This window comes from Loxodonta africana, chromosome 4, assembly GCF_030014295.1.
Source record: "Loxodonta africana isolate mLoxAfr1 chromosome 4, mLoxAfr1.hap2, whole genome shotgun sequence".
NCBI lineage: Eukaryota > Metazoa > Chordata > Mammalia > Proboscidea > Elephantidae > Loxodonta > Loxodonta africana.
In genome coordinates this window covers 12,708,747-12,734,197 of record NC_087345.1, presented here as the reverse complement: position 1 = coordinate 12,734,197, position 25,451 = coordinate 12,708,747, and the positions used below count along the sequence as shown (strand labels likewise).

At 44.8% G+C, this 25,451-nt stretch overlaps 1 protein-coding gene across 4 annotated transcripts in view; it reads left to right on the top strand.

Moving 5' to 3' along the window:
• The first annotated feature begins 2,079 nt into the window (after positions 1–2,079).
• ADSL (adenylosuccinate lyase) overlaps positions 2,080–25,451 on the top strand; it is a 56,631-nt gene continuing 33,259 nt past the window's right edge. For 3 of the 4 annotated variants that reach the window (XM_064283493.1, XM_064283494.1, XM_064283495.1), the window contains exons 1-13: positions 2,081–2,284; positions 5,854–6,057; positions 8,000–8,044; positions 8,570–8,649; positions 13,284–13,455; positions 13,623–13,669; positions 14,710–14,800; positions 15,280–15,349; positions 15,484–15,631; positions 16,905–16,995; positions 17,632–17,721; positions 18,247–18,423; positions 20,086–20,148. In XM_064283493.1, coding sequence (XP_064139563.1) covers positions 2,114–2,284; positions 5,854–6,057; positions 8,000–8,044; positions 8,570–8,649; positions 13,284–13,455; positions 13,623–13,669; positions 14,710–14,800; positions 15,280–15,349; positions 15,484–15,631; positions 16,905–16,995; positions 17,632–17,721; positions 18,247–18,423; positions 20,086–20,148 — 1,449 coding nt within the window. In that variant the 5' untranslated portion in view covers positions 2,081–2,113. Of the gene's footprint in view, positions 2,285–5,853; positions 6,058–7,999; positions 8,045–8,569; positions 8,650–13,283; positions 13,456–13,622; positions 13,670–14,709; positions 14,801–15,279; positions 15,350–15,483; positions 15,632–16,904; positions 16,996–17,631; positions 17,722–18,246; positions 18,424–20,085; positions 20,149–25,451 lie in introns of all 4 variants that reach the window. The other variant, XM_064283492.1, reaches the window with a different exon arrangement.

The following is a 25,451-nucleotide window of genomic DNA, read 5'->3' as shown; positions in this document are numbered from 1 at the left end:
ACTGAGGAGGTTTGAGAGAGGTGAGGTTCAGAGGAAAAGGAAGTGCAGTGTTAGGATCTAGCTTGTATAGTTGTTATTGTGGGCCTTCTTTCTCTTGCTGGACTAGGCTCTTTTAGGGTAGAGATCCATATTCACTCATTCATTCAGCAGACATGGACATCTGTACTATGCCACATCCTTTGCCATGTGCCAGGGACCCAGGGGTGACTCAGACAGACATGGTCTCTGCCCCCACCAAGTCTGCCATTAACGGGAAAGGCAAAAACCTTGAACTCTTGTGAGAGTTAAGAGAGAGGCCTGTAGGAAGCCAGGAGGTTCACTAGACATTAAGAAGGCCAAGAGGGAGGGAGAACACTGCCCGGTGCTCCAGAGGTTTCTAAGTGAATCTGTGAGTGAAAACAGAATGGAAATGTGACTAGAAAAGAAGTTGTCACAGAAGAGATCTTGAAGCCTTGAGATCTAATCAGTAGCTTTTAATGCCTGTGAAATACTGTGGTCATTGGGAAAGAGGAGTTCACCCCAGGAAATGAGTGGAGAATTCAAAGTGGAATTCCCCTGGGAGGTCTCATTTTAGAGAGGTCCTTTCAAAGCAGAGAAAACAGTGAAGTCATCAAGGATTTCATTTTACGTGAATTCACAACATCCATGGAAGCAACAGTCAAGAAGTCAAACGATGTATATCGCATTGAGCAAATCTGCAAAACGCTTTAAAAGACCTCTTTAAAGTGTTAAAAAGCAAAGATGTCACCTTGAGGACTAAGGTGTGCCTGACCCAAGCCATGGTATTTTCAGTCACCTCATATGCATTTAAAAGTTGGAGAATGAATAGGAAGACCAAAGAACTGATACCTTTGAATTATGGTGTTGGTGAAGAATATTTAATGTACCGTGGACTGCCAGAAAAGCCAACAAATCTGTCTTGGAAGAAGTACAGCCATAGTGCTCCTTGGAAGCAAGGATGGCAAGACTTGTTTCATATCCTTTGGACACACTATCAGAAGGGACCAGTCCCTCATGCTTGGTAAGGTAGAGCGTCAGCAAAAAAGAGGAAGACCCTCCAGGAGACAGATTGACACAGTCGCTACAACAATGCTCTCAAGCATAAGAACAAGTGTGGGGATGGCGCAGTACCAGGCGGTGTTTCGTTCTGTTGTACATAGGGTCGCTAGGAGTCGGAACTGACTGGATGGCACCTAACAACAACAAACAAAGATTAAATGAGATCACATTTTTAAAGCACTCAGATCAGTGACCCATATCTAGTGAGATCTCCATACACGTTAGTGGTTTTGATTGTTGCTGGCCAAGAAGATGAGAGTGGGACCATCAGGGAGCATGTTCTGGGCTGGGACTTAAGTAGGAGGTATGGAGAAAACAGAGGTGTTCAGTCGAGGGAATGCCTTCACCAAGCAGCGGAAGCGTGACCCTGCGTACATTCTCCTGCCATACACGAGAATGGCTAAGAGCTCAGATTCAGAACTCAGACGATGGGCGTCTAGTTCAGCTCCGCTTCCTGAGTGCTCCTCAGCAAGTCACTCAGCTTCTGGGAGTCTCAGTTTCCTAACCTGTACGCATTTTTTCCGCAGCTTGGCGCCTAGGGGCACACTTGGTGCTCAATAACGCCGATTTCCTGGGCATCTTCATTTCTCCCCAAAGCCATGCTTGGTACCAGGCTGGCCGTAGGAGTGCGAGTGGGGTGGGTGACAGTAACAAATAATAATAGCAAACACATACAGGGATTTCTAAGTATACAGGTATCTAACCAAGAGCTTGACACGTATTAACTCACTGAATTACCACAATGATCTTAAAAGGCAGGTCTTTTGTACCTTTTCTCAGATGGGGAAACTGAGGCGCAGAGCGGCTAAGTAGCTTATTAAGCGCTATCATGTTTCCTGCAAACGAAGAGAGAAACACATTAACCTTCAGCAGGTAGCAGTCAACACCCTCCCCGCAGAAGCACTCAGGAGCCCCTGGACACCCCCCAGGGGGCGGGACCTAGCGAAGGAAGTCCCGCCCCAAGCGAAGGAAGTCCCTCCCGGCCCCGGCCACCGGTTTCCGCTTCCGCCCTCGCCTCCTCGCCTGTAGTCTACTGCGGGCTGGCGTGTTGTGGATGGCGGCCGCAGGCGACCAAGGCGTGCAGCCGGCGGCCGGTGGGCCTGACAGCTACCGCTCACCGCTGGCCTCCCGCTACGCCAGCCCGGAGATGTGCTTCCTGTTTAGCGACAGGTACAAATTCCGGACGTGGCGGCAGCTCTGGCTGTGGCTGGCGGAGGCCGAGCAGGTAAGGGGCCGGGCGGGGGAGGAGGGGCCGAGGACCCGCCCCGGCACGTGCCTTGCCCGCGCAGCGGGGACTGGGTCGCCTGGGCTGCAGCTGCCCGGCTATTTTCGGCAGGTGTTTCCGCTCTTGAGGAGCTGCAGCCCCAGGAAGGCTAGGGCAGGAAGCCCGGGAGCTGTCACCTGTTGCTTCACATGTTTTTAGTCCCCGAGGGTTAGCGACGCGGAGGAGGCGGCGAGAAATAGGGTCTGTGGTTCCAGGGACTCCATCTGGGCGATTCCCGCAGGAGAGCAGCGCTAACCACGGACATGGAGCGCTCCTTACCTGTTATTTCTTTGCACACCTTTGCTCGTATAATCCCTTTAATGATCTTGTAAACTAAGGAGTGTTTTCCCCACATTATCCACAGGCGAGAAAACCAAGCCTCGAGAGCGCGTTATTTGCCCTAGGTCGCACAGTTAGTAAGAATCGAATTGGGATTTGAACTCGAGTGCAATCCAGAGCCTGAACGCTTAGCCCCTTCTTAGCACAGTCGTTCAGTATAGTTAGTGACAGGACTGGAATTCGGGTGTTCTAGGCCGCTCTTTCGGCTTTACTAGGCAGCGCTGTGTACCTGAGTACGGGGAACTGATTAGTAGACAGGATTTATTGATTTTCCTGTAAGAACTGCACGTAGAGCGGCTCAGCCTGGCTTCAGAAATAACCCCAGAGGGCCCCTCCCAGAAGAGTTGAAGGAAGCTGAAGGTGACATAGATAGAAAGCTGTGTTCTCAAGTTGCAGAGGAAAGTGCCTCAAGCTAAATGGCAAGGTCCTCTCGAGCAGCATAAAAATGAAAATCTGAATACATCCTATGACCTTGGTACAGTGGGACTCCCCAAACAGGAAACTTTCGCCCTGGATCTCCCCCTCCCACCCTATGGTCGAGAAAATCAAGTGATATAATAACAGCAGACAGTTATATAGTGTCTAATGTATGCTAGGCACTGTTTTAAAACTTTACAAGTATTACCTCATTTATCCTCAAAACAGCCTGGTGTGGTAAGTACTGTTATTATTTCTATTTTACAGATGAGGGAATGGAGGCAGAGATATAATAAACGATCTCTCAGGTAACAGAAGTAGGTAATAGAAACGGACATTTCGTAGTGTGTGTGGATTGGAAAGGCTTGCATGTACGCTGTCAAGTGCTATTCTCATTTCCATTCTACAAATGAGGGCAGTGGCACTTAGAACAACTTGGCCAAGGACACCATAGCTGTTAAATGGCTTCAAGCTGGACTTGGAATGTAGGGTCATCTGAATAGGTGCTCTTTACTCTGTCCAGTCAACCCATAATAACCCATTGCCATCAAGTTGATGCTGACTCATAGCGACCCTTTAGGACAGAGTAAGAACTGCCCCATAGGGTTTCCAAGACTGTAATCTTTACAGAAGCAGACTGCCACATCTTTCTCTCTCAGAGCGGCTGGTGGATTCAAACCGCTGACCTTTTGGTTAGCAGCCAATCGCTTAACCACCGTGCCACCAGCGCTCTTTATCTATACCTATACCGTACCTGTATCTGTATCATCTATAAATATATCTATGTCTATGCACTGTTACTCTGGAGAACCCTACTAAGATACCAGTCTACACACTGCCTGAAATGCATACAATTTTGGTCCCATCTCCTGGGTTTGGATTACCTGTTAGTAAACCAGTTGCCGTTAGGTCAGCTGTGACTCAGGGTGACCACACGTGTGTTGGAGTAGAACTGTGCATCCACAGGGTTTCCAGTAGCTGACTTTTTGGAAGTAGCTCGCTAGTCCTTTCTTTCCAGCCGCTTCTGGGTGGACCCAAACCTCCACCCTTGCCGCTAGCAGCTGAGTACCTTAACCATTTCTACCAGGGGCTCCCATCTATTAGTAACGGTGTCAAAATTAGCAGTACGAATAATAATGACATAATAATTTAGTAGTTAAGAAACAAATTTGGGGGCTGAGAGGTTAGGAGGAATGCAGACAATGAGGAGTGGAGAAAGTATAGGTTTTGAGAAGAGAAATTACTTGGTCAGAGGAAGCAGTATGGCTAGGCTGCCCTCTACTGCTTTGCTTTGGGAGGAGCTCCCGTGTGGTACCTACTGACTTGTGAAGGTCCAAGGCAGCCCTGCCACATGTGGCCACTGAGCCCTTGAAATGTGGCTAGTGTGACTGAGGAACTGGGTTTTACTTCTGTTTAATTTTAATTGATTTCAGTAGCCACATGAGGCTGGCGTATTGGATAGTACAGGTCTAACAAGCATGCTGCTCCTTGGGCTTGTGTCCTGGGAGTTCCAAGTGAGGTTTGAACACATTGTCATTTGTTGGTGTATATGTTCAGTATTTGGATCCAGGGTTCAGAGCTGTCTGTGGGCTGCCAACTGTTTTTTATTGCGTTTTGTTTTTTGCCTCCCTGATTTTTCCAGTGATGGACGAATGTAAGATGTTGTTGATGTGTTTATTTTCTCATCAATGTCTCCTGGAATTGCTTTCAGTGGCTCTGAATTTGCTGTACACGATTTGTTTGATGGGAAAACTACTTACAGATTCCCTAATTTTGGTTTCTCTGAGTAGATCCATCTGGGTCAGATGTAAAGCTCTGGGCTGGGTCCCACATTCTGGGCACCTACTTGCCAAGCACTAATGATTGAGCAATAAATAAAAGAACTTTCCTCGTGGGCAATGCAGCTATGGTGAAGAGGAGGGACAAGTAATAAATATGAAAAACGTCATGTGGTGATGTTGTTAGTCTAGTCGATTTCCACTCACGGCTGCCCCTTGTGTTACAGAGTTGAACTTGCTCCATAGGGTTTTCCCTGGTGGCACAGTGGTTAAACACTTGGCTGCTAACCAAAAGGTAGGTGGTTCGAACCCACCAGCCACTCCTTAGGAGAAAGATGTGACTGTCTGCTTCCATAAAGGCTTATAGCCTTGGAAACCCTATGGGGCAATTTTGCTCTGTACATTGGGTTGCTGTGAGTTGGAATAGACTCGACAACAGTGGGTTTTGGTTTCGGTTTTAATCTTAACGGAAGCAGATCACCAGACCTGTCTTCCGAGGTATTGCTGGGTAGGTTCAAACTGCCAGCCGTTAAATTAGCAGTTGAGTGCGAACCGTTTTCACCACCTAGGGACCAGACATGGGAAAAGTACTCTAAGTAAAAGCAAGGTAAAGGGATAGAGTGACCCAGAAGAGAACGCAGATGTGGTTTTACATTCATTGAAGTTGGGGAAGACCTCTCTGAGGAGATGAAATTTGAGTGGAGAGACAGGAATGTGAGGAAGTGGGCCAAGGAAAGCTAGAGGGGCAGAGGGAGCAGTCGAGATCAGGATCACATTGTTGTATGTGTTGGAGTTTACGAAGAATATAACTTACCACGATACATTGAGAAAGTTTCCCCTCTCCCTTCCCCACATACTTTTAGCTCATTTGCCCCAAATTTAAGGATTGGAAGGTAGGGTATAACTGATGACATGAACCAATGTTTTCTCTGTGTCAGTTCAAATAATTGTGACACCACCTGAGGTTATTTGCTTTTTATTTCGCCTGTTCTGCAGACATTGGGTTTACCCATCACAGATGAACAAATCCAGGAGATGAAATCGAACCTGGACAACATCGACTTCAAGATGGCGGCTGAGGAGGAGAAGCGATTGCGACATGATGTGATGGCTCACGTGCACACCTTCGGCCACTGCTGTCCCAAAGCCGCCGGCATTATTCATCTCGGTGCTACCTCCTGCTATGTTGGAGACAATACAGTACGAGCCCGTGTCATTTGTCCCCACTTAGGACTCGCTCTTTCTAATACGTTGATAAAGTTGATCTGATTTTGTCCAGGGTTAGGAAGTGACTCCTTAGATCTTCATTTTTAGGGTTTTTTTAGGCGGAGCACACTTTTGGTATCCTTCCCATGTAAAGTACAAGCATCTAGTGACCTCCATAAAATAAGACCTGCAGATAGTGCTTATGAATCTAAGCCACAGTCTTAGCGCTTTAGTGGCTGAAGTAATTTTCCAAAGGGCTCTTTCTAAAGCCCGTCATATCTCTTGGCTGTGATTTCAGAAAAGAAAGATGAATTGCATTATCATTGCTTAACAAAACCTTTAGTTAGCAAAAGTGTCTTAGAGTCAAACACGGAAGATTAACAGCAGGCATTTTCCTGAGTTTACCAGGTGTCATGCACTGTCCTAAGACTTTGCGTGTATTACTTCGTTTATTCTAAACAACACCGATAAGAGATAGATGCTATTATCTCTTTTTACAATAGCTTTGTTGAGATGTAGTTTGCATACCATATAATATATCCATTCTGAGTGTACAACTGATGAGTTTGAGTAGATTTATAGAGTTGTTTAGCCTTCAGCACGCTCTGGTTTTGCCTCTCCACCCCTCCAGGAGGTTCTCGTGCCATGTGCAGTCAGTCCCCACCCCTGCCTCAGGCAACCACTGGCCTGCTTTGTCTCTAGTTTTGCCTTTTCATGTAAGTGGATCATTTGCCTGTATAGATGAAGAGAAGGATAAAGAGAAGTTGAAGAACTTGCCCAAGGTCACACAGCCAGGAAGGATACAAACCCAGGTAGAACAGGTCCAACGTATATATTCTTAATCCCGGTGCTTCTGTAGAACCTGAAGTTAGATGCCATATAAACTTCCAATCCAGGAAGAAGCCAGTAATTTTTAAGCTGCCCCAAAGACTTTTTTAGTCAAAGTGGTACATGAATAAAGACACCTATGTGCGATTAGGGGAAACCCTGAGCATACTGGCTAAGTGCTACAGCTGCAAACCAAGAGGATGGCAGTTCAAATCCGCCAGGCACTCTTTGGAAACTCTGTGGGGCAGTTCTACTCTGTCCTATAGGGTAGCTATGAGTCGGAATTGACTCGACGGCAGTGGGTTTTGAGTTATGTGCGATTGGTAAGATAACAGGAGAAGAATAATCCTCTCACTTGGAATATCCTTTTTAAAAAGTACTCAGTATATCTTTATGGAGCCATGGTGGCGCAATGGTTAAGAGTTCAGCTACTAGCCAAGAGGTTGGCAGTTGAAATCCACCGGCCACTCCTTGGAAACCCAATGGGGGCAGCTCTGCTCTGTCCCATAGAGTTGCTATGAGTTGGAATCGACGGCAACGGGTTTGGTTTTTTGGTTTTTCAGTATATCTCTGGGGCTCACAGATTGCTGCCTCATATAAGCATGTGTTGGAATTGCCTGTTAGCTCCCTCAGAGCGGGTTTAAATTTCCTGTATCTTGTTCTGGGGCATGCTTTTCTTTGTTAATAATTTATAGACATGAAAAAAGAGAAAACTAACGGAAGTGTCAAATGGAAGCTTCTCAGAGACCTAGCCCTCCTCTCTGGGAAGATACAAACCTTGTTGACCTGGACATTGGCTGTGCGGCGTTCCAGGTCGGACCTTACTTCTTACCGTGATCAACCACTTGAGATGCCATGTAAACAGAGCTTTATGAGTATAGAGGTTTTCCTCCGTATGGATCCCAGTAGTACGGCTTTCTAAGTTCATGTGCTTTTAAAACAGTAATCAGAAAAGAACAACTTCTCCTAGTACCTTTTGGTTTGCACAGGGGTTGCCAATGGTAAGATCGGCTGCTAGCTGAGAAACTCCTTCGAGATGGTCAGATAGAGTTATGTAATAATGTTGTTTGAACAAAGGTGTTTATGACCACTGTTTTTTCCTTTGCAGGACCTGATTATTCTTAGAAATGCATTTGACCTGCTTCTGCCAAAGGTAAGGAGTTGGCAGAACTTCCTACCAACCCTTGATTCCCTGTGACAGGAGGTGGGTGCCAATTAAGAGTTGAGGAAATATAAATCTAAATAGATAATCATTTTCTCAGGCGAATGAGTCTTCGGTCTAATCTATGGAAGTAGTTGTCTTTTGGGGGTGGTTAAAACCTCATAAGTGAATGCTTTTTGATGCATAACCTTTTAAATGAAGGAATCGTAACCAGAGGCACGTTGCTGTCATGTGGCTCAGGATTATGACTTAGCTCTCTTTTTCTGCATGAATTTGCCAGTAGCCTTACAGTCCTGCAGGAATAGTTCATAACTTACTGGGTAGTCAGCACAGTTTTCGAACACTGGTTGCTGTGAATTCTCTAGGGCACTTTAAGATGAAAAGGTGTGTGTGGCCTCTGCCTTCACTGAGCTGGAGGTCCAGTTTAATATAAAATTGTCATAGTTTAGTTACTGATGGTGTAATAATCTGCCCCCCTGAATTCACCCTTTCTCTACTGCATGGTCTTCCTTGCAGCTTGCCAGAGTGATCTCTCGACTTGCCGACTTTGCTAAGGAACGAGCCAACCTTCCCACCTTAGGTTTTACACATTTCCAGTAAGTGATATGATTGTCTCTTGGGAGGGGGATTTGTTGGTGTGCATCTGACTTTCAGTTATGCCTTCAGTTCTCCATTCTTTGTGGTAACCTTTGAGGTAAAGTGTCCCAAAATACAACCATAGCAGATGACTCAGGAACTCTCAAAAATGCTTTAAGGAATGAGCCTGATACTCATCTTCAAAGCTGTACTGGGGGGAGAGGAAATCTAACAGTTCATTTGGAAAGCCTTGGGAAATAGTAGCAAGAGCCTTAGAAAGTGTTCATACCCATCGACTTAGTAATTCCATTCTTGAGAATGTAGTCCGAGAGGTAATCCAAATTCTGGGAAAAGCTTTATGCACCAAGATGTTTGTTACAGTATTATTTATGAGAGTAAACATTGGAAACTATCTAAATGTCCAGCAGTAAGTTGTTGTTGCTGTCAGGTGCTATCAAGTCGGTTGCAACTCATAGTGACCCTGTGCACAACAGAACGAAACACTGCCCAGTCCTGTGCCATCCTTATAACTGTTGTTATGGTTGAGCTCATTGTTGTAGCCACTGTGTCAGTCCACCTGGTTGAGGGTCTTCCTCTTTTCCGCTGAGCCTGTACTCTGCCAAGCATGATGTCCTTCTCCAGGGACTGATCCCTTCTGACAACACTTCCAAAGTATGTAAGACGCAGTCTCACCATCCTTGCCTCTAAGGGGCATTTTGGCTGTACTTCTAAGGCAGATTTGTTTGTTCTTTTGGCAGTCCATGGTATATTCAATATTCTTCGCCAATGCCACAATTCGAAGGCATCAACTCTTCGGTCTTCCTTATTCATTGTCCAGCTTTCATATGCATATGATGCGATTGAAAATACCATGGCTTGGGTCAGGTGCACCTTAGTCTTCAAGGTGACATCTTTGCTCTTCAACACTTTAAAGAGGTCCTTTGCAGCAGATTGGCCCAGTTCAATGCATCTTTTGATTTCTTGACTGCTGCTTCCATGGCTGCTGATTGTAGATCGAAGTAAAATGAAATCCTTGACAACTTCAATCTTTTCTCCGTTTATCACGATGTTGCTCATTGGTCCAGCTGTGAGGATTTTTGCTTTCTTTATGTTGAGGTACAATCCCTACTGAAGGCTGTGGTCTTTGATCTTCATTAGTAAGTGCTTCAAGTCCTTTACACTTTCAGCAAGCAAGGTTGTGTCATCTGCATAACGCAGGTTGTTAATGAGTCCTCCTCCAGTCTTGATGTCCCATTCTCTTTCTTATAGTCCAGTTTCTCGTATTATTTGCTCAGCATAGATTGAGTAGGTATGGTGAAAGAATACAACCCTGTTGCACACCTTTCCTGACTTTAAACCAATCAGTATCCCCTTGTTCTGTCCGAACAATTGCTTCTTGATCTACGTAAAGATTCCTCATGAGCACAATTACGTGTTCTGGAATTCCCATTCTTTGCAGTGTTATCCATAATTTGTTAGGATCCACATAGTCAAATGCCTTTGCATAGTCAATAAAACACAGTAAACATCCTTCTGCTATTCTCTGCTTTCAGCCAGGCTCCATCTGACATCAGCAATGATATCCCTGGTTCCACGTCCTCTTCTGAAACTGGCCTGAATTTCTTGCAGTTCCCTGTCAATATACTGCTGCAGCCGCCCTTGAATGATCTTCAGCAAAATTTTGCTTGTGTGTGATATTAGTGATACTGTTCTATAATTTCCACATTTGGTTGGATCACCTTTCTTGGGAATAGGCGTGAATATGGATCTCTTCTAGTCAGTTGGCCAGGAAGCTGTCTTCCATATTTCTCGGCATAGATGAGTGAACACCTCCAGTGTTGCATCTGTTTGTTGAAACATCTCAATTGATGTTCCATCGATTCCTGGAGCCTTGTTTTTCGCCAGTGCCTCCAGAGCAGCTTGGACTTCTTCCTTCAGTACCGTCGGTTCCTGATCTTATGCTGCCTCTTGAGATGTTTGAACATTGACTAATTCTCTTTGGTACAATGACTCTGTGTATTCCTTCCATCTTCTTTTGATGCTTCCTGCGTCGTTTAATATTTTCCCCATGGAATCCTTCACTATTGCAACTCAGAGCTTGAGTTTTTTCTTCAGTTTTTTCAGCTTGAGAAATGCCAAGCGTGTTCTTTCCTTTTGGTTTTCCATCTCCAGCTCTTTTCACAGGTCATTATAATACTTTACTTTGTTTACTTGAGACGCCCTTTGAAATCTTCAGTTCTTTTATTTCATCAAGTCTTCATTTTGCTTTAGCTGCTTGACGTTCGAGAGCAAGTTTCAGAGTCTCCTCTGACATCCATCTTGGTCTTTTCTTTCTTTCCTGTCTTTTCAGTGACCTCTTGCTTTCTTCATGGATGATGTCCTTCATGTCATTCCACAACTCGTCTGGCTTTCGGTCACTAGTGTTCAGTGCCTCAAATCTGTTCTTGAGATGGTCTCTAAATTCAGGTGGGATATATTCAAGGTCATATTTTGGCTCTCATGGACTTGCTGTGATTTTCTTCGGTTTCAGCTTGAACTTGCATATGAGCAATTGATGGTCTGTTCCACAGTTGGCCCCTGGCCTTGTTCTGACTGATGATATTGAGCTTTCTAACAATAAGAGAATACTTAAATAAGATTGGTGTATCTACAGCCTGGAATATTACGCAGCGATTGAAATGATGCTTGTAAGACTAGTAACATGGAAATGTGTTTGTGTTAATGTTACAAGGAAAAGACAGCATATGAGTTGCACAAAGACTGGAAAAAAGCACTCCAGGATGTTAATATCAATTGCTCTAGTTTATGAGATGATAGGACAGTTAAGTTTTTTCCTTTTCGTGTTTTGAAAATGTACAAGTATTTTCATGATTACCAAATAACCCTTTTTTAATGCCGACGATGTCAGTTTTCAAATGCCGATGACAAGCTGGAGTGATGTTACTTGAGTAGTGGTGTCTTACCATTTCTGTCATACGTTTTGATGGGTTATTGCTATGGCAACAAGAGCATCATCTGTTATTATAACTTCTGAAAGTCTGCTGAGCTTATAAGTCTTCCTTATGTTAGGATCTACCTTGATCGGTAGGAGATACCTGAAAAATTGTTCGTGTGAAGGAGTTGGCGCTCAGTTGTGTGTGCCTTGACCACAGCCAGCGTTCCCTTCTCTGCTGGCTTCCCTACGCACCCAGCATCGTCTGTGCTGTAGCTCCTCTTCCCTCCATGTCTGTCGGAGTGCGCTCAGGGGATGCATTCATCTGGGTGTTTGTCTGAGGAAAGCGAAACCGTAGTGGTAATTGGCTGCCACAGTTAAGCAGGCATTAGGAACTCAGAAAATGGTATTGACTCATAGGCATCACCTCAGTGTGTCAGTCCATGCATTTTTTTTTAAATAACAGCTTCATTGAGGTATATGTCACCTACCATAAAATAAATCTTTTTTTAAAATATACAATTCAGTGATTTTTAGAATATTCACAGAGTTGTGCAGTCATTGCCACTTTCGAATTTCAGAACATTTTCATTACCCCACAAAGAAACCCCATACCTATGACCAGTCACTCCCTATTCCCCTCAACCCTCCCAGCCCTAGGCAACCACTAACCTACTTTCTGTCTTTATGGATTTTCCTCATCTGGACATTTCATATAAACGGAATTGTACAATACGTGACTGAACAAGTCCATGTACACCCTCTTCTTTGCTTGTAACCAGTAATCTGTTCGCAGGAGTTAACAAGGAAAACCATACGATGGGATTAATTTGGGAATAGACCATGGTTTGTGATGTACCTGTTATGGACATTCCTAGTGGTAGGTAGGTCTTGGTGTCACCAGCTGTCAGTATTCTTTAGCCTAATTGGGGAAATGCCACTTGAGATGGACTAGACCATCTTTTAGAACTCAGACATTATTGCGGTTTATTTGTATTTACGTTTTATGTTCAGAAACAAATCTGCAATGGACTGATTTAGATTTCAGGCTGGAAAGAACGCCATGAGCTATTGTGTTAGAAAGTGTGTCCTTTGATTGTATGTATTTTGGGGTTCTCCATAGCATGGCTGGCCCAGCATGGCTGGCTCTTCATTGGCAGGCATTAGCTCCTCACACAGGTCTTCCTTGACTGCCAGTCTGGCTTGGTCTTCTCCAGTACTATCCTTGTTGTGTTCTCTCCTACCATTTATAGCATCAGCAGTTATTTTGTTTGTTTATACAACAGGGTAAGCTCCACTGGGCAGAGACAGGAACTTGTCTGCTTTGTTCACTGTACTGAGAACATAGTGGTTGCTTGGCTAGTATTTCTTAGGAGGTTATATGATACATAGTTTGTAATGGTCTGGGGATATGACCATGAACAAAAACAGACATTGTCCCTGTCCTTACATTTATTGCCTCTTGGGGATGAAGAAAGCGCTATGCTAGTACCCCTTTACTTTTATAAACTTTAAATACCTGTAAATGACATTGATGCTCCTTAGCTGTCATTTGGTTGAATTGTTTTTAGCACTTGTTTGGTCTTTACTGGCTTCTCCTACTCTTACTGTAGCTGTTCCCCCTCCTAGGGGTAACAGTGGTTATTAGGAGAAGCAATGGAGCTTTTATGAAGTAAGGCTTTGGTTTGAGACTTCCGTATGTTCTCTTTGGGTTGTTTTCAGGCCTGCTCAGCTGACCACGGTTGGGAAACGTTGCTGCCTTTGGATTCAAGATCTTTGCATGGATCTCCAGAATTTGGAGCGAGTCCGAGATGATCTACGTTTCCGAGGAGTGAAGGGCACCACTGGCACGCAGGCAAGCTTTTTGCAGCTCTTCGAGGGAGACGACCAGAAGGTACGCTGAAGGTGTCCCAGGTGGGAGCACAGGACAGGGCTGACCTCCAGGATGACAGAGATTGACAGCTGGGTGGAGCCTTTGGGCTGGAAAGAGGACAGGCACCTGGGCAGGATGGCACTCAGACACACCTAAATTTCTACAGGGTTGTGTCTTTTTTCTTCAAGGTAGAGCAGCTTGACAAGATGGTGACAGAAAAGGCAGGATTTAAGAGGTAGGTAAATGGGGAAAATGTTGACTTCCGCATTAAGTTGATGGAAGGTATACTTATTTGTCATTTTCTTCCTTTGTTCTACCCATTTCTTTCCATCTCTGGCATGGGTTTTATTTTCGTACAGCCTGCATTCTATTTTCTTACAATTTATAAGGAAAAAAGAAAACCATTTACTTCTGATTTTTTCAAGTAGCCTTAACTGTGTCGATGCTGTTTTTGGTCCCTGTACTGAGGGTCTCTGGGTCAGTCTGGAATCTGACCGTTTCCATCAAGGGCCACCAGGCTCCACCACGGCTCCTCCTAGACACTTGCACTGGGCTTCAGCATGACATGGGTACACTGGGCTGTGCGTCCTCCTCGGGTCAGGTCGTTGGTAAAAAGAATGGAGGACGTGTGTCCCAGGGCCAGTTTACCTGTCTTAGTCATCTAGTGATGCCATAACAGAAACACCACAAGTAGATGGCTTTAACAAAGAGAAACTTATTTTCTCACAGTTGTGTAGGCTAGAAGTCCAATTCAGGACGTCGGCCCTAGGGGAAGGTTTTCTCTGTCTGTCATCTCTGGAGGAAGTTCCTTGTCCTCCATCTTCCCCTGGTCAAGGAGCTTCTCAGGCACAGGGACCCGGTGTCCAAAGGATGCGCTCTGCTTCTGGTGCTCCTTTCTTGGTGGTATGAGGTCCTCAGTTCTTTTCCTGCTTCCCTTTCCTTTTATCTCTTGAGAGAGAAAAGGTGGCTGTGCAGGCCACAGCCCAGGGAAACTCCCTTTACCTTGGATCAGGGAGGTAACCTGACTAAGGGTGGTGTTACAATCCCACCTAATCCTCTCAACGTAAAATCACAGCCACGAAATGGAGGACAACCACACAATACGGGGAATCATGGCTTATCCAAGTTGACACACATTTTTGAGGGGACACAATTCAATCCATGACATTACCTGTCAGGTTCTCTAGATTCCAGGTGATGGAGCATAGCAGTAAGACTGAGTGGGGTCATGGCTTGACATATTTTGACTTAAGATTCTTTTCTTTTTATTTCTAGGGCTTTCATCATCACAGGGCAGACGTATACACGGAAGGTGGATATCGAGGTGCTGTCTGTGCTGGCTAGCTTGGGGGCATCAGTGCACAAGGTGAGTGGCGGTCGCTGGGGCCAGGTGAGCTCTGGGCACCACAGACCAAAGAATCAACCTCAGACTTTTACTTAATTGTGTGTCTCACGTGTCGTGTCAGTTTTCTAGCAATTTTGTAGCCTATAGATAGAGCTGCTCTTAAATGGATGTGCTTTAAAGGGCAAGACTAATTTTGGCATTTTCATTAAAGTTACCCTAAAGCCTACGAGATGTCCACCTCATTCTGGGGTGTATTAAGTTATTCTTGGCGTTGTGTTGTGTTGCTGTAAGTAGTGTTTTACAGAACGTTACCAGGAACCTTGAATTTGTCATCTCCACCCTTTGGGAGCAGAGAGGAAGTCTGAGTGAGATGCTTTCCAGGAGCTCTCGAGGGCACCACACCTGAACAGCTAGTCTTGTTCTTCAGCCTGGTCCCTGTGCCCAGAGGCCTGCGTGCTGAGATTGTGGGGTGATGATGCCTGTTCCCCTGCTTTCCCCAGATTTGCACCGACATACGTCTCCTGGCAAACCTCAAGGAGCTGGAGGAACCCTTTGAAAAACAGCAGATTGGTGAGTGTCAGGTGGACACCTGGGAGCACCACAGAGGTGCTGGGATGCCGTGGGTGTGTTAGACAGCTTTCCAGCTATGTGTTCAGTGTCCTCTAACGTCTTTCTGCCTTGCTGCTTGTCCTTTGCCTGGTCAGGCTCGAGTGCGATGCCATACAAGCGGAACCCCATGCGCTCAGAGCGTTGCTGCAGCCTCGCCCGTCACCTGATGACCCTCGTCATGGACCCGCTGCAGACAGCGTCTGTGCAGTGGTTTGAGCGCACGCTGGATGATAGCGCCAACCGGTCAGTGGGACGGGGCATCACGTCCAGCAACCTGGGGGAGGTCAGGAGGGGGCGGAGCCGGGAAGTAGAAGGATATATTTGAGCATCTCTGCCTGCTTTCCTTGTCCACAGGGGGCCTGCAGTTTAGCGGGGAGGAAGAATGGTAGAGGACAGTACAGCGATAAGTGCTATATGATCAGAAGTGTATGAGGTAGGACTATAAGATAATGGTTCTGGTGAGGAGTGAGCTTCTTGGCTCAAGTCGACACATGAGACTGTGTGGGCAACTCCTGTCTGGAGGCGAGGTGAGAAGGCAGAGGGGGACAGGAGCTGGTTGAAGGGACACAGGGAATACAGGGTGGAGAGGAGTGTGCTGTCTCATTAGGGGGAGAGCAGCTAGGAGTACATAGCAAGGTGCGTATAACTTTGTATGAGAGACTGACTTGATTTCTAAACTTGCACTTAAAGCACAACAAATTTTAGAAAAAAGTGTATACGGTAGCATGGGAGCAGAGAGGAAGGGGTGGTGTCGCAGGAGTCGAGGAAGCTTCACAGAGGAGGCGTTGCTTTAACACTGAAGAAATGACAAGATAGGGAGCCTGAGTGAAGCCAGGAGAGAGCACAGTTTAAGGAGTTAGTCATATTAGTGCTGAAGACTGAGGTCAGGACGGCAAGAGATGAGGCAGGTCATGATTGTGGGTAGGGGCCAGCTCACGAAAGGCGTTGGAGGCCCTGGAAAGGAGTGTAGTTTATTCTGAGGGCAGGGGATGCCAGCTGCAGTGTCTTGGAATAGTGCCATCTTGATGAGTTATAAAATGAATCAGAAGTAATTTGGAGAGGAAGGCTGTGGTTACAAAGTTGAAGGCAGATAAGCCAGCCAGGGTGGTTGGTTGGCGTGAGGATAAGGAACGAGGTGAGTGGGGTTGCTGTTGCCGTTTACTGAGGCAGGAGCTACAGGGAGGGGAAGATCAGGTTTGAGATGGTGAGAAGGAGGTGATGAGAACATGGCTGAATTCAGTTCAGGTTTGAGGTACCTATGCGCCAACCAGGTGGAACTCCGTCATTGGGCGGGTATAAGATCTGGCGCTTGGGCAGGCGGTCTGGGCTGGAGGTAATGGATTTGAGGGTCATCAGGATATAGGGGTAGCTGGAGTCATGAGATCCAAAGAGATTGGCCAAGGAGTATATATGACAGGAGAAGAGGACTTAGGGCAGCTTCTTGGAACACACCTGCATTTCACCGAAATTGATACTTGTTTAAAGAGATACCTGAGTTGGCTTGTTTGTTTTTTAGACGTATCTGTTTGGCCGAGGCATTTCTTACCGCAGATACTATATTGAATACGCTGCAGAACGTTTCTGAAGGATTGGTGGTGTACCCCAAAGTAAGAGGCCTCAATTAAAAGGCAGAGACTTCGGGAGGGGTTGGAACATGGGAAGGAATGTCACCTTTTCCCGCCGTGGGGTGAGTCTGTGGGATGATGCTTTATGGCCCAATAGGAGTTCTTCCCAGCTGGAGCTCATCCTTCAAGAGTGTTAGGAACTAACTCCATGGAATTCACAGACATTTGTAGAAAAGAGAAAAAGAAATACTTTAAATTGACCTAAACCGTCTACCACCATGAATCATCAGATCCGGGGTGACTCAGCCAAGTAGGAAGCTCCGTTTGCCAGGTTTTAAGTACCTGTGGCACATGGGTTCATTTCTGTCATATACCAGGCTTTTGAGGCTGGGCACTAAAGTTAACAAACTTAAGGTTTTAGGAATTGTTCCTATTAAGCAACTTGCAGAAGTTTACATAAATTAGTATTTCTTTCTTTCTTTTTTTTCTTTAATCAAAATAAAACTGGATTTTTATGATATAGAATAAAATAATCCATTATTCTCTCTCTCTCCATGAACACTGCAGTTAGTGCCTTTCCCTCTGTGCATTGCGTTCGACATCACTGATACCCTGCTGTGTGTATGCTGTTTAACTTGAGGCACGTTCCTGGGCCCCTCACCCACCCTGCTCTTCTAGGTAATTGAGCGGCACATTCGACAAGAGCTGCCTTTCATGGCCACGGAGAACATCATCATGGCCATGGTGAAAGCTGGGGGTAGCCGCCAGGTTCGTAACCCTTCGTGCTCCTGGATTAATTGAGAGTACACCTTAGTCCCGCTCTCTCGTTGAAGAAGGATGGATGAAGGCATTTCGGTTATTACCTTCAGTCACGGTATCGGTACAGAACAGTGACCATACTCTGCCGTAGAACAGACTAGTCTCTGAAGAGGGGTTGGGTGAACTTGGTTTAGTAAAAGTGAATTACTGAATCACTTGCAGAAAGGGCGCACTCAGTGAAGAGATGGAGTCTAAATTTCTATGGGAAGTGGGCAGGAAATAGAACAGATGGTTTATGTGGCTTTAGAGAAAGGGATCCAGGGAGGTGGGTACCCATTTCAGGTCTGTCCTGTGATGTGACCAGAGAGTGGAGATCCTGGTGGAGTCAGTGGAAGGGGGACCACCTCAGCTTAGAGGGGTTTTTTGTGCCACCTGTGTAGACAGAGTGGGTGTGGAGTGTCTGATGACTTTTCAAGAGTTTGCAAATGCCCTCTGTTGGTAGTAAACTGACACTGTTTCCCTTTCTTTTCCCAGGATTGCCATGAGAAAATCAGAGTGCTTTCCCAGCAGGCAGCTGCAGTGGTCAAGCAGGAAGGGGGTGACAATGACCTCATAGAGCGGGTCCAGGCTGACAGCTACTTCGGCCCCATTCACTCCCAGCTGGACCGTTTACTGGACCCTGCTTCTTTCACTGGTCGTGCACCCCAGCAGGTGAGTGTCAGTCAGAACACGTTCACGGTGTGGAAGTCTACCCCCAAGGCTTGGTTTTTGTTTTTACACTGCTGGGCTGCAGAACCTGGAAGACTGTCTTTGATGTTTCTACTTGATGGGGAGAGGTGGTGGGAATGAGGTTAGAATGAATTCAGAACAGGGTGCAGGCAAAAATGTAAAGATTCGGCTATTTTGAGCTGCCTTAAACATTTCCCTATGTGAATTTCTCTGGATTCTGTTTTGGCCTGGGAGAAGCGATGTGATATACTGGACAAAGATTCAGTTTTACTGTCTGGTAATCTAGGTTCAGTCCTGACTTCTGGCTTTTACTGGCTGACAGGATAAAGACACTTCTCTCATAGGGTTCTTGTGTGAATTGAATGAAGGGCCTAACATAGTGGCTGTGTGCCTGGCATAGTGCTTGGTGCATGTTGGTTCTTGGCAAATATTCCTTCATTTGGCCTTTTGAAGAAGAGAGAAGAGTGTGTTCAGAAAGCATTTCTTGTTTGTTGTGTGCTATTGAGTTGATTCCATCTCATAGCAACCTATAGGACAGAATAGAATTGCCCCGTATAGTTTCCAGGACTGTAATCTTTATGGAAGCAGATTGCCATGTCTTTCTCCTGTGGAGAGGCTGATGGGTTCAAACCACTGACCTTTAGGATAGCAGCCGAGCTCTTAACCACTGTGACACAAGGGCACCTTCAGAAAACACTTACCAAGTACATACTAGGTACTCAGTATGTGCTCAGGCACTGGATTTAATTCTGGGAATTTAAAGATAAGTAGATAATCCATGTCTTCCAGAGTTTAAAACTTGGTGGTGAAGACTTGTAAATAGGTATGTATGATACTGATCAGTACATGCAGGAATTGAGGGATACAGCCTATTTGGGGATCACAAAGGAGGAGACATAACCTTTTCGAGGTGGAGAGTTGGAAAAGTTAGGAAGGCTGTCTCGGAAGAGATGACGTCTGGACTGAATCTTAACGGACAAGTAGGAGTTAGCCTGGGAATGCCAGGGTGAGAAGAGGTGGCAAGCACAGCCATTTACATGTGAGAGAAAGTACACTCAGTTCAGTGTTGCTGGAATATAAAGTGTCTCACAAGTAATAGGATTTGAAGCTGAAGAGAGGAGCTTGTCGTGGACGGCCATTATATTCAAATCACTGTGGTGGTATGTAAAAGGTAGATTTGAAAGACTTAAAACTGGAGGGAGACCAATAAGGAGCCAGCTGCAGTAGGCCGCTCAGTAGATGTGGAGGGCTTTGCGTGAAGGCAGTGTGGTAGATGGAGGAGAGAGAGTTGAGGAATATTCAGGAGGTTAATCGCTTGATGGTTGGTTGAATGGGGCTGGAAAGGAAGAGGGAAGAAGCAGTGATGGTTTTGCCTTGGGTGACTGGGTGGAGAACGTGAGACCACCTCAGAGAACGCAGGCTGGGCTGGTTTGTAGGAAAGCATGGTGTGTGAGCTTCGTGGTTGAGTTGCCTGTGTCCATCCAGGGAGAGATTGTTGACAGGCTCTTGAGGAAAATAGAATCTCAGTGGTAGAGTAAAAGCTTCATCAAATTAGGTCTCAATGGTACAAGCTGACGTTGAAAAAGATGTTATCAACTTAAATCTAAATTTTTTTTGGCTTCTGTTTGTTTTCCTCTTCGGCAGGTGCAGAGATTCCTAGAAGAGGAGGTATTTCCCCTGTTGAAACCGTATGAAAGTGTGATGAAGGTGAAAGCAGAACTGTGTCTATAGTATCGGAAAAGAATTAACGAAAAATCATTGTTGGTTAACTTTTATTGCCAAGGCATGAAAACGGTGTTACTGTAGCACCTTGTCTTACTTCAAGAATTATTGCCTTAAATTAATACACCACTTTTTTCTTTGCATGGTGCTTTCATGTCTATCAGGGTTCATAGTGCAGAAGCAAAATAAATTGCAGGTGAACTGTTTTTTACAGCAACACAAATTTGCATCATAAGGGTAGCTCACAGCTTACTGTCTATTCTTTCAAGGCACGTGTTCTAGCTGTCTTATCAAGTCTTCTCACTTGTTCACTTGATTGTGAGGTAGCAAGAAATTCCTGGTCCTCCCGAAGGAGGATTTGATTTGGACGTAGCAAAATAATGTACAGTGGGTACTTTCAGTTCAGTTTTATTGGGCTATGGTAAGTAATGAAGGTTAGAGCCGCAGTAAAAACTCAAAGTGATGTGCTCTTCAGGCTTAGCTCTGGTGGTGCCAGACCTGACTTCATCTTTTGGTAAAGTCTCTTGCGATATATATGGCTTGTATGTCAGGGACATGCTATTTGTGTATATTGATTTCATCAAGATTTGGACAGTATCTACTCCTTGGATTAAACGTGAATTTATGGCCGATTGAGCCACCTGTAGCCACAGAGTGTTGAATAATGAATTACCTTCCACTTGGAAGGGGAGCGCTACGGTGAAGCCTCAGGCCGCTATTCTTAGCCCTGTCTCATTCTTTAAAAATTTCAATTGAGATGAAAATAAAGAAAGCTTATCAGATTTGCAGATGACCAAAATGTTTGGTATAATAACCAAGATTTCATCTGACCTAAACAGGCTTAAATGATGTGGCTAAAACTAAGAAACACATTAGTAAGGATAAATGCAAATACGTTAACCTTAAACTCAGGATGAGCCAGAACTGGGTGCCAGTGAGAGAAGATGGTTTTAGGATGTTAGTGGTAACATAACCCATAAAACCAAGCCCGTTGACAACGAGTTGATTTCCAACTCAGCAGCCCTTTAGGATACGGCAGAACTACCCCACCGGGTTTCCAACGCTTTAAATCTTTATGGAAGCAGACTGCCACATCTTTCTCCAGTGGAGCGGCTAGTAGGTTTGAACCACTGACCTTTCAGTTAGCAGCTGAGCACTTAAGCACTGTGCCACCAGGGCTCCTCAGTGGTAGCATAGTGTGCAGAAAAGCCACCAGTTAAGTCTTACTGCTCCACACTCAGAGCGTTGTATTCAGTTCTGGCAGTCACAGGAACAGGGTTAAACTGGAGCCAACTTCCAAAAAAGGAATGCTAGAACTCTGTCCTGTACAGGAGAAAATTTGTCAGGGCTTCAAATGTTGGGTGGAGGAAGAGTGATTATCTCTTGGCGCCAAGAGACACAACTGGGACGATTCCCATTGTTAAGGGTCTGAGACAGTTTGGGCCCAGACATGGGAGCTGCTGTGAGTGATCTTTCCCCAGGGATCAAGCTGAAGCTGGAAGACTGCCTAGTTAACAGGAATGGTGTGAGGAGAGACTGAATTGTCTCCAACTGTATCTAATCAAAAATAGTCAGAAGTAGAGGACCAGCTAGATAACTGGGATCTTCTAAAAATTAAACACTTAATGCTCATCAAAAGACTTCACCAAAAGAATAAGAAGAGAACCTACAGACTGGGAAGAAAATTTTTGGCTGTTACAAATCAGACAAAGGTCTAATCTCTAAAATGTACAAGAAAATCCAACACCTCTTCAACAAAAAGACAAATAATCCGATTAAAAAATGGACAAAGGAAATGAACAGACACTTCACCAAAGAAGACATTGAATCGGCCAACAGACACATGAGGAAATGCTCACGATCTCTAGCCATCAGAGAAATGCAAATCAAAACCACAATGAGATACCATCTCACCCCGGCATTACTGTCATGAATCAATAAAACAAAATAACAAATGTTGGGGAGGCTGCTGGGAGATTGGAACTCTTATGTACTGCTGGTGGGAATGCAAAATGATACAACCATTTTGGAAAACAACATGGAGCTTCCTTGGAAAGTTAGAAATAGAAGTACCATATGATCCAGCAATCCAACTCCTAGGAATACATCCTAGAGAAATAAGAGTCATCACACAGATATATGTATACCCATGTTCATTGCAGCATTATTCACGATAGCAAAAAGATGGAAACAACCTAGATGCCCATCAGCAGATGAATGGATAAGCAAATTGTGGTACATATACAAAGTGGAGTATTACACAGCAATAAAGAAGGAACAGTGAATCTGTGAAGCATCTCATAACATGGATGAATCTGGAGGACATTATGCGGAGTAAAATAAATCAATCACAAAAGGACAAATATTGTATGAGACCACTACTGTAAAAACTCATGAAAAAGTTTACATACAAAAAGAAACAACATTTGATAGTTAAGAGAGAGGGCAGTGGTAGGGATGGAAAAACACTTAATAGATAAATGGAAACTTTGGTGAAGGGTAAGACAGTACACAATACTGGAGAAGCCAGCACAGCCTGTACAAGCCAAGGTCATGGTAGCTCCATAAACACATCAAACTCCTTGAGGGACCGAATTGCTGGGCTGAGGGCTGTGGGGACCATGATCTCGGGGAACATCTAGCTCAATTGGCATAACAGTTTATGAAGAAAATGTTCTACATTCTACTTTGGTGAGTAGCCTCTGGGGTCTTAAAAGCCTGTGAGTGGCCGTCTAGGATACTCTATTGGTGTCACCCCTTCGGGAGTAAGGAAGAATGAAGAAAACTAAAGACACAAGGGAAAGATTAGTCCAAAGGACTAAGGGACCGCATCTGCCACGGCCTCCACCAGACTGAGTCCAGTACAACTAGATGGTGCCTGGCTACCACCACTTACTGCTCTGGCGGGGATCACAATAGAGGGTCCTGGACAGAGCTGGAGAAAAATGTACAACAGAATTCTAACTCAAAAAGAAAGACCAGACTTGCCGGCCTGAGAGGGACTGGAGAAACCTTTAGAGTATGGTCCCCGGATACCCTTTCAGCTCAGTAATAAGGTCACTCCAGAGGTTCACCCTTTAGCCAAAGATTGAACAGGCCCATAAAACAAAACAAGACTAAAGGGGTGCACCAGCCCTGGAACAGGGACTGGAAGACAGGAGGGAAGAGGAAAGCTGGTAATAGGGAACCCAGGGTTGAGAAGGAGGTTGTTGACCAATGTCAGGCGACAATGTGTGTACTAACTGATGAAAAACTAGTTTGTTCTGTAAACCTTCATCTAAAGTTAAAAAAAAAAAATACTCAGCCTATTGGAAAGAAACAAGAATAGGAGGAAGCAGTCCTTAAAACCAGTCTAATGCAGTTCAGTGCAGCAAACAAGGATAGCGGAGAGCCAGGTGAGAGCTCTTCCAGAAAGTTTGGTTAGTCCCTCTATTATTCCTCTTGTAAAAATCTTGAGGGAATGTTTGAAACTGCTAGTTCTGGCCCAAGGAATTAAGTCGTAGGGCTCTGAGCAAGCTTCCTGTCTGCGTCCTCCTCTGGTATGGCCTCTCAGAGAAGGCAGCTACTATCGGTGTATCTGTAACCCGAGAACTTATATTACATACCAGACACACTGGGTATATCAGATACCATGGATTTTAGTTCATAAATTTCCTCACAGAAAATAAGGAAATGATAATAACCTTGCTCTGACAATTCTGTGGCTGGATTTATGATCCGTAGTGATTGGTGATTTGGCCTGCTTTTCTTCCTGGGCTATTTGAATGGGTGGGTTTGTTTGCTGTTTTTGCCTCTCTTCCTCTTTCCATTCTTTTTTTTGTCTTTATACTTACATATTTGTGATTATAAGGTGGCACACAGCTGTTAACCGAAAGGTTGGCAGTTTGAACCCACCAGCTGCAGCATGGGAGAAAGATGTGGCAGTTTGCTTCATGAAGATTATAGCCTTGGAAATCCTGCTCTGTCCTATACGGGTCACTGTGAGTGCTCAGAAAATGGTACTTCCTTTCTGAGACCAAAAAACTTCACCCACCTTCCTCTCTCCGAGTTTGCTCAGTGAAGGAGCAGCCTGAGACTTCAGGATGCTGCTGTTTGGTTTGCCTGCCATGGGAAAGGTACCTGTTGAACTTGAACCAGCCAGAATTGGGGGGGCGGGGGGATGTGTGAGTCAGCATAAAAAAATAAATAGGAAAAAGTAAAAAAAAAAAAGCTGGTGGGCTATAAAACCCAAAACCAAACCTACTGCTGTCAAGTCAGTTTCGACTCACAGTGACCCTATAGGACAGAGTAGAACTGCCCCGTAGAGTTTCTGAGGAGCACCTGGTGGATTCAAACTGCTGACCTTTTGGTTGGTAGCTGTAGCACTTAACCACTACACCACCAGGCTTTCCGGTGGGCTATAGAGCAGAATATTAAGTGTGGTTTCTTAGGTAATGAGTTGAAGGTGATTTTTATTTTCTTTAAGCTTTTGTGTTTCTGCAAGTTTTAACATACATTTTTTATTTAAATAAGCTTTTTTTTTTTTTAGAAGTTTTAGGTTTACAGAAAAACCATAACAGTAGTACAGAGAGTTCTCATATACGCCATAGCCCATTTTCCCTATTAACATCTTACGTTAGTTATTGTGGCACATTTGCCACAATTAACCGATTTCCATACATCATCATTAACTAAAGTCTATACTCAGGGTTCCTTAGGTTTTTGCTAACGCCCTTTTTCCTGTTCCAGGATCCCACCTGGAACAGAAATTGCATTTAGTCATTATAACAAACATCATTTTTAAAATACTGGAATTCATTTATCTATTTCTTAGAAGATACGTCCTTTATCAGAGATGTGGTCTAATGGACACAACGTTTAGCTCATGAATTTAGCTAATTCTGAACTTAGGTAATCTAAGCAGTGTTTCGTTTCTCCACCCTGGATCTGGCAACCCTATCATTACACTAGTACATGCTGTGTAGAAAGAAACAGGTCAGAGGACAAGTTTCTAAAGGAAATGGTTTAAATGCTGAGTATGGATGGTAATTTGCCTTCATGGAGAGTCCAAACTCAAGAAGAAACTGAGTTGAGATTCTGGCTAACAGCTCAACCTCAGTACTAGGGAGGACCAGGTCATCTGCTGATGGCCACTTGGACAAAGGTCAAATGAGATTCAGGTTTTTTTAATGGGTGAAAACAAGTATGAGGCCCTCCCGATCATATGTCCCATAAAGGCCCTTTGGCTTTAGAAAAGCCATGTTCGCTCTGGCCTTTCAGATTCTGACTTGTCTTCTACAAGTTTTCTG